The sequence below is a fragment of the Venturia canescens genome, chromosome 8 (assembly GCF_019457755.1).
Source record: "Venturia canescens isolate UGA chromosome 8, ASM1945775v1, whole genome shotgun sequence".
Lineage (NCBI taxonomy): Eukaryota > Metazoa > Arthropoda > Insecta > Hymenoptera > Ichneumonidae > Venturia > Venturia canescens.
Window position 1 is genome coordinate 21703546 of NC_057428.1, and position 17011 is coordinate 21720556.

The following is a 17011-nucleotide window of genomic DNA, read 5'->3' on the forward strand; positions in this document are numbered from 1 at the left end:
ACCGGGCGACGAGCCTTTCGAAGGCGCGCGGGGCCTTCGAAACTATCTTTTCACGCTGGATGCGCGCGACGAATGACAAAAAGGCGCGCGTGGCTCTACGCAAAGTTGCGGGATCGCGGGTGGAATCCTCCTCAAATAAAAATGAAAAAGAAAACAACGCGAAAGTTCGGCTCCCCGAGCTGCCGTGACGAATCTCGCTCGGAGCTTACTCGAAAGGGAGCAACGGGAGCGCACGTGAGACTTTCCGTGCCTGTGTGTGGGACACGTGCGACGGATACATCCATATTTAAACACAAAAATATGTCGTGTGTACCCGCGCACGCGCGCGCGCGCGCGCGTGTGTGTGTGTGTGTGCACGGAGAGGAGGGTGAAAAGGGCCAAGTGGAGCGCTCCCGGGACGAGAAGGGGCGCTCGAAATTTCGCTCCGACTCGGCTGCTCTGCCGTGCCGCGCTCTTCTATTCGCCAGCGCAGTTGGAACAGCGGGGCAGGCGGGAAAAAAACGCCACCGACGCATCCCCTTTAAGAAACAGATCGCAAGAGCTTCGCTATACTATAATAATAAGCTCGAGAGTTGAAACTTGTATACGGGACACGAGAGACCGAGAGGAAGCGGGACCGAGAGAAAGCGCCGGGCGGAGGCGGCAGGAGGGCCACGGAGGGAGATGAGAACGAGGGAGGAAGAAAGCCAGAGGAAAATACACGTAGCCAAAGTATAGTGTTACTCCAGTTTCAGGGGCGAGAGAAAAGCACGACTCTCGCAACGAGAGAGCGCGACGCGAGCCTCCCATCTAATATCTGTTTCAAATAACCTCCACCGAGCTGTATGTTATACCGTATAACGCCTGTAACAACTCCTCGGAATACGTAACTGTGTTTATGTACGCGTTTACATGCACGGACACGAATACGGACTCGGGGATTCTTCGAGTATCGTAAGATTGTATGGAAAAATAATATAGAAAGGGAAAGAAATTCAACTCGTTGAAACTTGCCCATTTTTTAATGATGAAACTTGATTTTTCAATTTTTTTAATTATCGTTAGCGATTACTAAGGATTCGTTACCCCTAAAAAGTCTCGTTGCAAGATTAATTCTATAGATTCGTGGATGAAATATAACATCTTGAAATGTCCAAGTGCTAATTTGCATCAGTGCGGCGAGTGTGCGACCTCGAAGGGAATGTCGTGTCTACGGGTTAAGAAACACGATATTCGAGCCAACGGCGAAATTAAGGTAGATCATGCCCGTAGAATCGTATTTTATGGGTGTCTAAATTGGCTCGATTTTTACTTCCTAATTAAAGATACTATCGCTCTAAATTTAGGTCGAAGTTATTATGTCGAAATTTTAAATAAATTTTTTAAACTCATTTTTTGGTGAATGAAATTACAAATGACGCTCAAGTTTGCAACGTTGGAGTCCAACAAAATGATATAAAAAAGCTCTCGAATAATTGCAGTAATTCTCCAATTTTGTTATCTCCCTAATTTGCAATTCGTACTTTGTCAATCTACACCAGTGACTCGTGAATAAAAAATTGGTGAATTAAAAATGTTATTTACCAATGTTAATATAAATGTAATCTACTATAATGTTAAAATACAATAGTTTTTTTATGTAAAAAATCACTTTGGAGAGCGAAAAGGAAAAACACAAAAGGAAATGGATGAAGAAAAAATGCCAATGAAAAGACAGAAGACTGTGTCAGGAATGGGCCAAGCCAAGAAGAAACGAAATGACGAATTGAGTAAATGTCAGGTTACACGAGTGCTCATTACCAATTTCGTTCAATCTTTAACGTAATATATTCACTTTTTACTGGTAAGACAATCGTCTCGAATTTTTTCCCTAACCTTCGTTAAATACTTCATTGTTATTGTGTACGTTTTTCATAAACTTCGTATTAAAAATAAACTTCATATTTAAAGACGTTTGTCTCAATAACCAATAAGACGAATCCTTTAAAATTTATGACGCTGAAGTTTGCAACGTTGGAGCCCAACGAAATGATGTAAAAAAATCCTCCAATTATTCCAGTAGATCTACAATTTCGTTCCCTGCCGAATTTTTAATTCGTAGTTTTTCAACTTGCACCGATACTTCGTGAAATAAAAAATGAGTGAATTACAAATGTTATTTTTGTTAATTTCGTTGGACTCGAACGTTGCAAACTTCAGCGTCGTTAAAATTTGATATGCGTGTCGGTCGACTACTCATTTAAACTCTGTCCAAATTTCAAGACTTTCTTAAGAAAATCGTTTCATCATTTTTTAAGAAAAATTGTCTTTCGATCAAAATAGTTGGTCTTCTGTCTACTTTGAAATGAACGAGTTCCTCAAGATTTAACGAAAGTTTCAATGATTCCAGGTCTCCTACGGATGTAAAAGAATGGAGGCACCGAATCTCCGTAGGTTTTTCACTTCGAGGTAAAACATGGAAAGTTATTCAACCTTCTAAATTTTCGGCCTTTTTCGGCGCTTTTCCTTTTTATACTTCAGCGAGAACGAGCTCCGTTTGGGACTGAAAAGCTGTGTGGCGCGAGCTCGAGTCGTGTCACACTTTCAGGATTGAGTAAGCAAAAATCTGGTTGCACTTTATCAAAATAACTTTCAGCCGAGCTTCCTCGGCGGGCTTCTGAAACGAGACTCGAACCCCGCGCAAGGGAAGCGGGAGTTATTTGACAGAAGAATTTGCGGATTTTTGACGAGTTCCCAATCGAGCTGGCTCACAAGACGAATTCGAGTTCATCCCCGGTGGATTACGCTGAAGTTTCCAACGCTAGAGACCAAAGAAACGATCTAAAAAAAAATCCTCCAATAATTCCAGTTCTCCAATTTCGTTCCCTGCCAGATTTGCAATTCGTAATTTTTCAACCTCCAACTTTCTTTCCTTCATTTCGTTCAATATGTCGAATCACCAAATCGTGGAACCGACGATATTTCGAAATTTCAAAAGTTGTAATATCAAATTGGAGAAAAAAATAAGCAATTCGAAATTCCCATCTCCGATCGATTATAAAGCGGATAATTACCCGTTTAACTGATATTCCTCCTTTGAATTCATATTTACGAATAAATTTCGTCAAAAGTTCATATTTTCGAATTTAAAATGGAGAGTAGTTGCTTCATAGATGGACCATGCAGAACATAGAGTAGCAAAAAATTGAAAGTTAATTTTTTGAGCCTATAAAACTTGGATATGCGGAATGGCGATGGCTCGAAGAGGCGGAAATGAAAATGGCGATGTTTGAAATCGGAGATCACCAATCCGAGACGACGCTGAAGTTTGCAACGTTCGAGTCCAACGAAATGAACGAAAAAACCATTTGTAGTTCACCAATTTTTGACTTAACAAAGTATCAGTGCAGATTGAAAAACTACGAATTGCGAATTCGACAGGAAATGAAATTGGAGAATTACTCGAATTATTAGAGGGGTTTTTTATATTATTTCGTTGGACTCCAACGTTGCAAACTTCAGCGTCATAATCCGAGTAAGTGCGAGTGAGTGAGCGCGTATATTTTGAGCGATGCTGCATCTCTTTATTTTGATCGATCGATTTTCTACCGCTTCGCCATTCAGAGCTTTTGACTTGGGTTATTAAATTTTCGAAATTGTGAATATTCACTATTGCTGATTTCACAGTGATTTATGAATGAAAAGAGCGATGGTCGAATTTTCGGAAAAGCGATATTTCAGTCGTCTTTCAGAGCGTTACATTCTTCGAAGCTCTAATCGAGTTAATCTCCAAATTATCCAAATTCCAAGTTTAAAAACTCGAGATTCCATGCGTTCGAAATTTGAGTAATTCCAACGTTTCATCCCCGCCCTTTAGTTGGACTCGAACGTTGTAAACTTCAGCGTCGTCCCCGGTGGCGACGACGAAGTCCGTTAGAAACCAAGTCAAAATTCTTGGAGCCTCTTCGCCATAAAAAAATGTAAAACCGTGGGCCGCATCGGGTCGGTAAAAAACGATGAAAAGAGTAAGAAAATAGTAGATAACGGCGGTGAATATCTCGCAGCTCCGAGGCACTCATTCGTTGGGACGGTTCGTTTATTCGTTCGTTTCCCTGCTCGCCGCGGCGGTCTCGCTCTGTCCTTCTCCGGACGGAGCATTCGCCCCTAGTTTTCCCCCTTCGCGTCAAACTTTTTCGTATGTTACGTCGCGTCTACTCGGAGTTTCTGGCAGTTCCGTACGCTCGTGTATCTCTCGCGTGCACGAGGAAAGGAAGCCAGCGTGCGAGCAGGAGCTCGCCTCGCTTCTGTTCAAGTGCGCAGACCCTGAAAGCCCCGTCGCACAAGCCCTACATTTTCTCGCTCTCTCTCTCTCTCTCTCTCTCCCTCTCCGCACACGCATTTACGTTTCCTTTGGTTTTCCTCCCTTCGCTACTCGCTCGTCCGCTTTCCAGGGCGACTCGTCACTTCACCCGAAGCTTTTCCAACCACTGCGTACACGCGAGCCCGCGCACACACACGCACACACACGCGCGCGCTTTCCGAGGCTGTACGGGGTGGATGCGTGTACGGCGGAGTTGGATAACCGCCCCTGTGTCCAGCTGGAAACACATGGCGTCACGGGGCCTCGGGCATTTGTCGCTATGCTTGTTTTTCGTGTACGCGAACATATGCAACGATATTACCCTCGGCCCTCTCCTCTCTTTCCATATGTATACGAGAGTGAACCCGCTCGAAATTAGATTGTACTCGACGTCCTCGAAACGCACTTCCTTTGCATCCAGTAGTTTTGTATTCTCTTGGCAAAATAATCAAAGTCGAAGTGGATAAATGGCTCGCGATGCTTCATTTTCAAAGGGCTGAACGCGACGCTGAAGTTTGCAACGCTCGAGTCCACGAAACGGAGGAAAGAGACGTTCGTAATTCACCGACTTTTCATTTCACGATCGGTGCAGCTTGAAAAACTACGAATTCCAAATTCGGCAGGAATTATGCGGAGAATTGTTGGAACAATCGGAGGCTTTTTTACATCGTTACGTTGCAAACTTCAGCGTCGTAACTCCGATTATCTTACGGAGCTTTGGCATTCTAAAAATTGACGACCGCCCGATGTTCCATGGGGAAAGACTCTTCGGCCGTTATCACGGGAAATCAGCATGGACGCTCGGACCTCAAAAAAGCGCAGACAGAGACGGAGCCGAAGGAGAAAAATGAGAAATTTGTACTCCGGGGAAATGAGTCGGGCGAGCAACGGAAAAACGGGCTTCTCTCTTCATCGGCTTTGGTTATTTCGGGGGCGCGGGATGCGCGCATCAATCGAGCCACTGTGTCACGGACGCGGGCATCGCCGCTGCTCCCGTCCCAATCCCTCGCCCCTTTTCGTCCTCTATTTTTCCATCATTTCATATTCATACTCCGGAGAGCAAGCCTTCTCTACGATTCATTATTTTTGCAGGCCTCCCTCCGCGTGAGCAGGCACGCGTCGAACGACGCGGCCGAGTCATCGAATTTTATCTCGCTGCCTTTCGACCATGATTTCTTCTCGAAGCGACGAGTTCAATGAAAATCTCGGTGTTTTCGTAACGAAGGTGCGCTGCCGATTATTTTCATTCGGGATCCAAACCACGCGTCCGCAACGGGCGAGGGGGCATGAAAAAATGGGAAAACCTGCCCAGCCAGAGATAAAAGGGAACGCGTCCTTGGTCCGGGCGGGAGCGAGGAGGCTCAAATCTGCGGGGAGGTCGCATACGAGAATAAACGTTAATCGAGTTGCGTTCGCTGATGAAGCTCTTCCAAACACGACGCGCTCAAGTTTGCAACGTCCAAGTCCAGCGAAATGACGTGAAAAAAAAACTCCCAAATAATTTCAATTTTGTTCCCTGCCGAATTTGAAATTTGTAGCTTACACGAGTGATTCGTGAAATAAAAAATTCGCGACAGATCTTTTTTTCGCTCATCTCTCGTTGGACTCGAACGTTGCAAACTTCAACGTCGTTCTCGAGCGCAAAATCCCTCACCGGAAGCAGTAAACACTGTTCGAAGCTTCGAACCGCAACGAGTCCAACGAAATTAACGAAAACAGCATTCGTACTTGACCAATTTTTTTTATTTCACCAATCATTGCTGTGGACCGAAAATCTGCGAGCTGCAAATCAGCCGTTTTTCGCGACTTCAACGTCATCGAGGACGATTGACAAAAAAACAACGCTGCAAAAGCGAAAATGAGCTAATAAGTATTGTGCTTGATTCGGGATAAACTGAGGTCGCGAAAAACAACCCGGAGCCATTGCCACTCGGTGCCTCGCTTCCCCGCGTTCTCGCGAAGCCCAAATATGAGCTGCAACAAGTTTGAGGCACCGAACACATTTTTCAAGATGGAGGAGAAAAGCGCCGGACACGCCAGTTCGCAAATGTTGCTGCAACAACCGAGTTGGGCCATTCGGCTCGTTCAAGGCCACGAGCCGAAGTCAAATTTAAGTGTTGGAACGAGGATTAGCGTGGAATTTCGATAATGGAAGAATGTTGAATCGGAAGGTGAGTTATTGAGCAACGCTCATAACTGGGGCGACCCCCGATCGGGCTCGCACAGAGTCAGATAAACGAAGGATCGACGAGAGTGAAAAAAAATCATATTTCGTTGGTATATTTTGGAAGGAGGGGAGTTGGGAAGAGATAGCAGAGTGCGAAGGGAGCCGGAGCTGGGGGGAGGGGGATTTTGGTAAGCGTCAAGAGTCGCGACATTTAGCACGGCGACTCCTGGTGCGCGTATGACAAGCCGGTCCGCTCGGATTCACCCCCTAACCTTCTTTGCCCCCTCCAGACGCGGCGGCGTCAAAGGACATGCGGCGGTGGCGGTAGCGGCACACAGCAAGGAATAATAATAAAAAAAAAAAAATATAAAATGAATGAGACTTGAAAGGGAGGGGAAGGAAAAAAGCAGGCAGTAGCCAAAGCGTCGGGTCGAGGAAAAGTTAATATTATTTTTCACCTACGGGGCGAAGGGGATTAATATGGCGGTCCGTTGACACGAAGTTTCGTGAGCTTCGCGGAGAGCTGCCTCGTTACGTGGTTCCCGGAGGCGCTGGAGGCGTAAGTCCCCCCCCCCCCCCCCCCCGCGCGGCTCCTTCTCCGAACCCCCTCACTATTCACCCTCAACGAACACCCACCCTTTCCGTTATACGAAACGCGCACTTTTCACCCTTACTCTATGTTTCTTTTGAGTTACTTCGTATATTGGATTCGACTCGCCTAGTCTCCGATTCGCACGATCGCGAGACACTGGCATTCCGTATTAATATTCCCTATTGGAGGATGTACACGATTATTATATTGGTAAGAATTGTATCGGCAGATCCGAAGCAACTGCCGGATCAACAGAGCCCTCTTTTTTCAGTGAAGAATCGGAGGCGAACGAAGAGGAAGGAACGAGAGAAGGAACAACACGAGGAAAAAAACACAACACTGTCACTCACCTAGAAATCCCCGAACGTATTCCTTGCTTCGTCCTGTTTCGTCCACTCGGAATATCGTCGTATATTTGTTACTTTTTTTAAATATATACACTTGCGTAAATGTAGATATTCGGTTTTTTCTTGGCGCTGCTATTTCTCACTCTTTCTCTCGCGTACAGCCTCGCCACCGATCGGGGGCTGGCGCGAAGGTCACGCGCGACACACGCGCGTCGTCCCGTATATTAAATACCGAAACGTCTTGCTTCAATCGTACTCTCGGTCCTGCTTCTTTCTTTCTTTCCTCCCCCGCTCTCTCCTTTCTCCACTTGTCTTCTTCTTCTTCTTCTTCTTCTTGACTCGGTTCACTCGCGACTCACGAAAATTTGTTTCACGTTGTATTCGACTCGAGAGCACACCGATTCTATTTGATATCGCAATTTATGCAAACCGTGTTTGCTGTTTCGTCTATTCTGTGTGCTACATAAATTGTCCGCTCTCTCACTCTCTCTTTATCTGTCTTTCTCTCTCCCTGTCTCTCACACGCTCACTATATATAATATGTATATCTCTTTCTCGCACTCGGCGACTCCCCACGGACTTCACCGAAAATATTCCTTTATGCTTGGGGTTTTTTCGTTTTGGTTCTCCCTCTCTCTCTCTCTCGCGCACTTGTTTTTCGCTAAACGTCACTTTTCACCAAGTTACACCGAACAAATATATACAACGAGAGCATTTGATTGAGACACGAGAGCGCGACCTGTGACGGCTCTCATGCTGACACACTGGACGCGGCCACTAGCTCAACGACGACGTCAACATCGACACCGTACGCTCTCACGGCGGCCATCTTTTCACTGGGGGGGCTCCAACGAAACGCGAACCCAACGCCGCTAGCGGCAACTTTGGAGCTTGTGTACAAAACTCTATCTCGCTCTCGCACAGTTATCAGCCCACTTTCTCCACTCGCGCACACTCCAAACTCATCGTTTTTCACGTATCGCTGTCCGCAATATTTTTCCCTTATCTTGTTCCTTTCCGGTTTTCATAATTACACAATTTACGTTAAATCAAGAAAGCGCCCTCGGACTAGGCAAAATTCTCTTACCGAGTGTGGTACGTGTTTACATATACATGTCAGCCGTGTATTTGACGCCAGAGATGTCCGAGATACACGACAGATGGAGATATTGCATTTTGTTATTTACGCTAAAACCACGGCAGAGTGCGAGTGAGAGCGTCGAGAGTAATCCGTCGTCGATGTACAGTGACAATGGCGCGTTTCGTCCAAAATCCTTCTATTTTAATTCACCCAAACAGCATCGTTTTTCGTCTCCTCCTCGCAAACTTATAAAACCCTCAGAGGAACCTCGATAAGTCAATGAAATATTGAAAAAAAAAAACGGACTTTAGTCCTGGCGAGCCTGAGCGCCGTTGAACGTGAGCAGGCAATTCAAAGTCGCGAGTCGTGAGCTGCTGCGGTGTTTCTCGAATCTCGCAACTCTCAAAACAACTTCGCCACCACCGCACGGCGCCACCAATTTTGTCTCGGCTCACGTCCCGAATAAACGTACACGCATGTCAAATTCTCCGTTACCGACGTAAAACAAAGTAATTAAATGTCCAGCTCGCTCAACTTCGAAAACGTGCTGTACTCGCCGCCGGCTGTTTCGCCATAGCAGCAAACCGCTTCATTATTTACTTTTCATTATAATCGACAATGAACAATTGAAATACCTCAGTCCACAAGTTTGTCAAATCAGACGAAAGAGGAAATAATTTTCAATTTACAGAGTACACTGTAATTTTTAGAGATAAATAATGGGGAAAAAAACGTAAAAACATGACACATTTCATTAGAGCGCATATTTTTGTATTGTAAATGCAAACGTCACTCAACATTTTCTACCCCATTGGCAACAAGTAGACATTCATAAAATATTACAAAATTTTCTTTTCCAATTTCACATTCCATCCCCTCGATGAGTTTATAACTGTCTTTGTTTTCATCTTTTTTATGAACATTGTGTACGAAAATATTGAAAAAAATATAGCATATCTTTATATATACAAATCTGTATGTTACATATAAATTCTGTCGGAAGTAAAAACGTGTGAATATAATAAGGCATCGAATAACAAAATGTAGAGGCCGGTTGACACAAAACAAGGCTCGCTTATTTCAACTGAAATACTTTTCTATTTTGTAGACAAAGTGAAAAAGAAAAAACGTACGACATGCGCACGTTTTATCAGTTGTAATTGGGAAGACAGCGGGCGAACACAACGCGGCAGGAAAGGGGCGTAAAAAATGGAATTTGGCGCAATCGGAAGGGCCAGCCCACGAGAGCCCGAGCTGCCGGTTCTATTGTTTCTAATTCGTATGATTGAATTTGTCCACGCGTTCACATGCGCAGGCAGGCTGATGAAATAAGAAAACATGAGGTGGGTCAAGGGCTAAAGTAGTCAGATCATACATCGAGGATTTGTTGGACGGCGGCGACGATGGCACGCGCGCTGATTCCAAAAGCATCGACGAGAACTGCCGGCGGTCCGGAACGAGGTACCGAAGGAACTGCCAATTTTTTAACGAGAATGTTTGGCTCCATTGAAACCGCGGACGCGACAGCATCCCCGAGGCCACCCTCGGGATAATGATCTTCGATGGTTATGATCCGGCCACCAACTTGTTTGGCGTTATTGATTATCGTTGCGGCATCGAGCGGCTTAATTGTAAACGGATCGAGAACTCTGACGTTGACACCCGTCTTTGCCAATTCTTCAGCGGCCTTCAACGCCTCGTGGACCGTTATTCCAGCCCCGATTAGCAACGCGCGATCCTTTCCCGTTGATTTCACTACTTTGGCCTTGCCAGCAACAAAGACCTCGTCGTTCTTGTACAAGACGGCGGTGTTTGGACGCGAAGTACGGATGAAACAAATGCCCTTTGTGTTGGCCGCAATCTCGACCGCCCGTTCCGTCGAAACGGCGTCGCAAGGATAAAACACGGTAGAACCGGGGATCGATCGGAACATGGCTATGTCCTCGAGTCCCATCTGCGACGGACCGTCCTCACCGATCGACACGCCGCAGTGCGAACCAACAAAGTTGACGTTCGATTGCGATATCGCTCCCATTCGAATCTGTTTCAAGACGATTTTCTCGATTACTTTATAGGCAGATACAATGTGAAAAACTTAATGGAATCGGCCTGTTGTTACCTGATCGAAGGCGCGAGTGAAGAATGTCGCAAATGCAGAAACGAAGGGGACGGTTCGGTCTCGGCAAGCTGCTCCGATTGCGACACCAACCAAATTTTGTTCAGCGATGAAACACTCGACGAAACGCGAAGGATCAACGGTTTTTATTTTATCGGCGAACGTTGAATTTTTCGTGTCACCATCGAGAGCGATAACGCGTGAATTGTTTTTGGCAATCTTGGCCAGGGCCGTTCCGTAGGCCAAACGCGTCGCAACCTCCTCACCCAGTTTATAATTTGGTGGTGAATCGAGTTTTATGTTCGTTATGTCGACGGCCGGAGCGTCCTCGACGAGAGGTTTTTGTGGATGGAGACCCAGAGGTCCGGGATTTTTCAACGTCGAGGTCAAATGCTTCAGTACCTCCTCCGCATTCTTGCCCAGCGCTTTTCCATGCCAATTTTCAAGATCTTCTATGTTCGGAAAGTTTTTACCCTTGAATGTTTTCGCAATGATCGCCGTTGGTCTCCCTTTCGTTGTTTGAGCCTCGTGGAAAGCCTTCAACAGTGAATATTAACGTTCCAAAAATTAGTCGAGCGCCACGTTTAATTCACTTTAACACGGTCCTAAACAGAAAACCAATTTTTCTTGTACCTTGACGAGTTCTTCAACATCGTGACCGTCTACGACGAGAGCATTGAATCCAAAAGCTTCTACTCGTTTACGATAAACCTCCATATTATGTTGGAGCGAGGTTGGCTCACTCTGCCCGAGACGATTCACGTCAAATATAACGCACAGATTGTCCAGCTTGTAATACGAAGCGAAATGAAGTGCTTCCCAGATGGAACCTTCCGCGGATTCTCCATCACCGATGAGCGTGTAAACCCTGCAACGCGCGGCAAGCCGAATTATTCGATTGGCAACAAAATTTTTTCAACGATTCCTCAGCCGGACTTACCGATAGCTTGCCTTGTCAAAATTTTTGCCTACGTAGGCCATTCCAGCGGCAACGGAAAGTCCCTGGCCCAGAGAGCCAGTCCCGACGTCAACGAAGCTCAGCCTCGGAGTAGGATGTCCCTCGAGATCGTTTCCAAACTTCCGCAAATTCAGCAACTCGCTCGTCGGAAAGAGACCGGCCTCGGCCCAGGCTAAAAAATCAGACAAATTGAGGCAAACTTAATGATAAATGAGTCATGAATAAAAAGTAGTCAAAATTGGAATGGAATAAAAAGATGCCAAAAGAACGCATCGAAGGAAAACAAAAATGCTCGTACCCGCGTACAAAATCGGCGCTGCGTGTCCCTTGCTCAGGACGAAGCGATCGCTGCTCGGATCGCGGGGTGCGGAAACTTTGTAACGCATCGTGTGGAAGAACAGAACCGACATTACTTCTGCCATGGACGAACATGATGTTGGATGCCTGGAAATTTCACACAAAAATCGTTTACATACGAAATATTTTTCTTCGTGGAAATATTTTGCTCTTTTCAAGGCCAAGCAAATGATTCGATAACGAAAGCGACGAGAGGTTTGATCCTTTTCATTCGAAAATTCGGTGAAAAAGACGACGAAATGAATCTTTAACAATTGTTTTTCATCCTCGTCGCAAAAGGTTTGAAAAATTTTTTTCGAAAAATTTCCCTTCCGCTTGCCGGAATCTGTGAGTAAGGAATAGATCGAATAAAAGAGGAATCGATTAGCGGTCAGCTGTTAACGAGGATTTGGTAAAGCACTTTGAGACAATCGAACAAAGTCGCGCGTGCTGCCATAAATCGGTTGCATTATTCATGTCTTTCGTGTGGCTTCGGAGCTCTCAACTGCGTTTCAGTACGAGCTTTTCCCAGCGACTTCCCGAGTATAATAAGATTTGCCGATTGCATGATAATTCGCGTAATTGGTAAATCGACCAGTCATTTTCGCACGAATGTTATAATAAACAGCGAAACGCGATCGCGAAAATAATCGTTTCATCGGCTATTGACCGATCGGTTGATTATCCTTTAACGAGAATAACCGCGTTCCGTACGCTCGCGTGTTCGTGGCACGTCGCAATTGATGGAGGACCGAGTCGAGGGGGGATGAAAGATAAAAAAAAAAAACGGCGGCAGGCCGGCCCTTGAACGAGAGAAGGCTATTGATCCACGCGAAGACTACGAACAAAGCTTCGTTGTTCCGTAATCGATGACATTATTCGAAATGCGATGGTCGTGAAAAAAAAAATGATGATGAATAAATTGATGGAAACCGAGCCCAAAACCCGGGCAAAAGCGGGAACGAGATTTACGACGAGGATCGTTTCGGGACTCGACACGAGAGTATTATTTTTTCCGAGTCATTGATTTTTTTGTGTTCCGATTGGCCCGAATGGCGTTCGTCGCGTCGTCACGAGTATCGCTGAAAAAATTTCGCGCTCGAAGGAGCGTCGAGAGCCGAATATGACGAAGCGCATCGGACGTCTGTTTACGCCTCAAAACTCGGCAAGGTCAAATCGGTCGAATACGCAGTGGGAAGCCGCGCCGATTACGAGAATCTAAGTGTGTGCGAGCTACCGGTTCGCAATATTTCGTTCACGACCCCGAAGCACACCGGTAATGTCGAGCTTACGGATAAAAACATTTTTTTTCTTTACATCAGGACTGACTGTGATATTGCGAAACGAAGAAGGCTTATACCCGCTTTTCGAAGCTTCGGTGGCCCGAATCGAGTCGATTCGAAGCTTCTGAGCCATGTCACGTAACTTGGCAATCTCCATGTCCCGCACCATTGCTATCCAGTCGCGTTGATAAATAATGCACAGCTCGAGCTCGATGGATTTCGATTGAACCGCGATGCGCGAGCTCTCCCTACGGACTGAACTCTCTCAGTCTTACCGCGAGGTACGAACCGAGAAACGCCGAGCGTCGACCGCGACTGAGGCAGTGCCTGAGCTCCACTGCTGGTACATTGATATGAAGTATAGCCCAAAGGGAGACGAAGAGTACGGCGATATCGAACGGAAATTTGCGCCCGTGAACTAGGAGATTTGGGACGTGTGGTGGGGGGTTCAGAAGAAAAAGCATTTTTCCGTAGGCGGCCGAGGGTGCGTTGACCGAGTTCCAAAATTCATTGTTTTACGCCCATTTTCATTTCTCCGTTGGTCATTCTTCGATGAGAACATCGAAGAACATGCAAAAATTTTGCCACTGAAATCTCTGATAGACTTCGATGTCCTCGAAAGTTCATACGTCACTCAACATTTGTTTTACGTAATATAATCCGACGTGACTAGTGCACCTGCAGCACGCTCGAGTATTCGAGGATTTAATGATCGTGCGAATAGTGCTGGCGGCGAAACAACGAGAAAAGAGATTTTTTATTGCAATCACGGTATAATACAAAAATAACGCGGCACGAGAGGAATAAACGTGACGAACGGCGGGCGAGAAACGGATGGACTTTGGGCGTAAGAACGAGCACTTATCGGAGATACATTTGTCGAGGTCGTTCGTGTCAACATTGTCCGATGGTGCGATACGTTACGCACATGATACGCGAAGCACGATTTTTCACTAGGCTCGCGCGTCGAACGATTCGACGCTCGACCAATCCCGACGAGGCGTTCCACGCCGATGTACAAGTTGCAATTTTTACGTTTTATCATTAGTAGCGCTCAATTTATATTTTTTACAAATTCCTACGAAAATAAGGTTGAAATAAAGGAATTTTTGAAAAGCGTGAAAAAAGTGTTGTTTCGCGATGCTTTTCCTTAGCCAAACTCGCTTCGGCACATTTTGCTTCGTCGATTTATGATAAATAACGGCATAAACTCTGTAAGAAATTTCGGGTTGAACACTCGATAAATGTAAGTACGAATGACGTACTGCAAGTTTCAAGTAATTTCTATATCGCAAGATCGAGCGTAATTGCGACAAGCCACGAAGCAAAATATCCTCGCCACTTTTGTAAAAGTTATGTGAAAGACCTTGGTAAAAAAAAAAAAAGAGTGTTAATGCCGACAATAATTTCAATTAACTAGGCCACCGGCAGAGGGGATAGTGAGTCTATTTTTCATGAATTTCTTTCTACAGTTTACATTTTCATGTAAATTTACGATTTTCATCGTGACGTTTTTTACCGGCAAGAATTCATGACTGAGCTGAAGAGGGCGCGCACGAGCGAGAAACCATGAATAAACATTGCGCTTAGGTGATTAGGTGTGAAAGCCTTGAACCCGCGCGACGAATATCTGCAGCGTATTAGAAATACTATGGACGCTGATAGAAGTGAAAAATCGAAAAAAGCGTATTTTTGCATAATACGGAATTCGGTAGAATAGTTATTATTACGAATAAAAATAAATTGAAGCGAGGTTGAGAATGATGAAGCGTGCGTGTGCCGGAAAGCAATGGTAGAGGGACGAGTTCGCGGAATTTCATAATACGAGATGTAAAGACGCCGGAGCGCTAAGATCACGTCTTCGATAGCGTTCAAGAAATGGTGGGGGTAGAAAAATTGTCTCCCGCAGAGCTCACTGTGCCGGAAGCATTAGCAAAGGCTCGAATTTTTGTTCTCTATTCGAAAGAACTTTATCAACTTAAACACTGAAGCTGCGATAATTTTACCAAATTTCGAAAATGAGATTAAGTCACGGCATGATATGGAATACGCTTATAACGAGTTTTTAATATTTTCTCCGCTAACAGTTTCGTTCGTTGTGAGGCGATTTCTGTGGACGGGGAGACCGGCCACGTGCTGGCAACCACCGCTCGTTACAATTTAAAGGTTTTTTTTAATGTTGCCGCCCAACATAAAATAAACGCATATATACAGACGATAAAAAACATTAACCGTTGTGCGAATGAAAACGAGAGTACCGAGTCTCTTGATGAATGGATTCGAGGGATAAGAGTTAAAAATCGTGAAAAATAATATAAATCGTTTACAGGACAAAATGATGTACATACCCGGATTTACTCGCCTGGGTCGCCTCGATGGAATGAATTCTCAATTTATTTGCAATGTCCTTGAGTTCTTGAATTGTCTTAGCCTCTGGTTTGTGATAGTTGTCCATTTTGTTTGTTGCAAAGTCGCTTTATTTATATTAGTCAAAACTACTTGACTACTGCTTCACACAGTTATTCGGTACAACAGAAAAAAATACGTCCCGTTGTATAATTCTGTATATTGTCGTGCTTTGACGAAGCAAAGCGTAGTCTAGAGTCGGTTACCCGGCAAGCTCGGCAACAAGTATCCACAGCAGCGTTTTGCGTTTCGTAGGCGGTGAGCGGCGAACGCGGATTGCAGAATGGAATAAGTAACGAACGATAACGTGGATAAAAAAAGCGAATGAAAAATAAGTGACCGCGCACTGTGAGACTAACTGCCGCGACGCCTCCTGCTGCCTGCTGCTATTACTTGACGCCGAAAGGGGGCGAGCGCGTATCGCTTTTTCTGCAGACTCATCAAGAGATAAAGTAAATTCCTATTGTACATTAATCCCGATGCTCCTTCGATAAAATAAATAAATATTAATATCGGAAATAAGTTAAATACTGAATTATCTCTTTGAGTAAATAATTTCCGAAATACGTTGATTTTTATCCAACATTCGTCCAAAAACAATTTACTCTAATTAAAGAGTCAGAAATCTAAATGAAAATCAACCAAGTTTACAGAGATGATAAAATAAAATATACGAATGTGGATGATGCAACTTTACAAGTGTGATAGGTGACGCCACCAGTTCCAGCCAGTACATGGCGCCACCGCGGAGTTTCTAGAAGAAACTCGTCATAATCTAAAAAATGCAATTTTTGTAAAAAAACAATTTTTAAGAGTCCTTACAGGACAAAATAGTTTCCGAAATGTATGCGGCCGCTTTTTCATAAATCGACAGCAGCAAATTAGGCTTATTCGAAAGCTATCGTTTTCGTCGCATTCACCTTGTTTTTGTTCTCTACCAAGAGCGAGAAATTTCGGTCGAGCCATCTGAGGAAAATAAACATAAAACGAACGATTTTTTCTCATAATACAAGGTAGTGCTAGTTGTTTGTAATGAACCCGCGTTCGAATTCGAACGATCCAAGGTTCCGACGGTCATGAATAGTCTCACGGTTTACAGCTGGCGTGAGGCCGCGAACACACCTGGCAAAAAAATCTCAAGTCTCATGTGTCCTGCTTCCCTTCCGTATCAACTCATCCTGCTGTTTCGACCTTACGAAAACTTGCTCGATCCTTATATGTTTATGTCGATGTTGTGTGATAAACATTTTCAGTGGAGCTATATTTACTGCTGTATTGCTTTCGTAAAATTTAGCTCAAATTCAATATTCGGTTCGTTGAACAATCCCATCGAAAATGAAGGCAAATGATATTGATTTTGTGGTATATATAATTTATAATATCGTAGTCCCAGAGCGATAAAATAAA

The 17011-nt window shown here is 44.7% G+C and overlaps 2 protein-coding genes across 3 annotated transcripts in view; both read right to left on the reverse strand.

Moving 5' to 3' along the window:
* The window catches only part of LOC122415066 (serine-rich adhesin for platelets-like), a 39967-nt gene extending 31418 nt beyond the window's left edge, over positions 1 to 8549 (reverse strand). The window contains exon 1 of the mRNA XM_043426877.1: positions 7428 to 8549. The gene's annotated coding sequence lies outside the window, so the exon portion shown is untranslated. The remainder of the gene's footprint in view (positions 1 to 7427) is intronic.
* Positions 8550 to 9259: 710 nt separating this feature from the next.
* On the reverse strand, positions 9260 to 15962 carry LOC122414755 (transketolase). 2 transcript variants are annotated; one of them, XM_043426322.1, is made up of 6 exons: positions 15547 to 15962; positions 11878 to 12023; positions 11562 to 11751; positions 11255 to 11489; positions 10625 to 11158; positions 9260 to 10546 (listed from the first exon to the last, which is right to left on the reverse strand). In XM_043426322.1, exons 1-6 carry the CDS (start codon positions 15651 to 15653, stop codon positions 9875 to 9877), a joined length of 1884 nt encoding a protein of 627 aa, XP_043282257.1. In that variant the 5' UTR covers positions 15654 to 15962; the 3' UTR covers positions 9260 to 9874. The 2 variants fall into 2 exon arrangements, with proteins under 2 accessions (XP_043282257.1, XP_043282258.1); XM_043426323.1 differs by lacking the exon at positions 15547 to 15962 and adding an exon at positions 13276 to 13530.
* Between the last annotated feature and the right edge of the window lie 1049 nt (positions 15963 to 17011).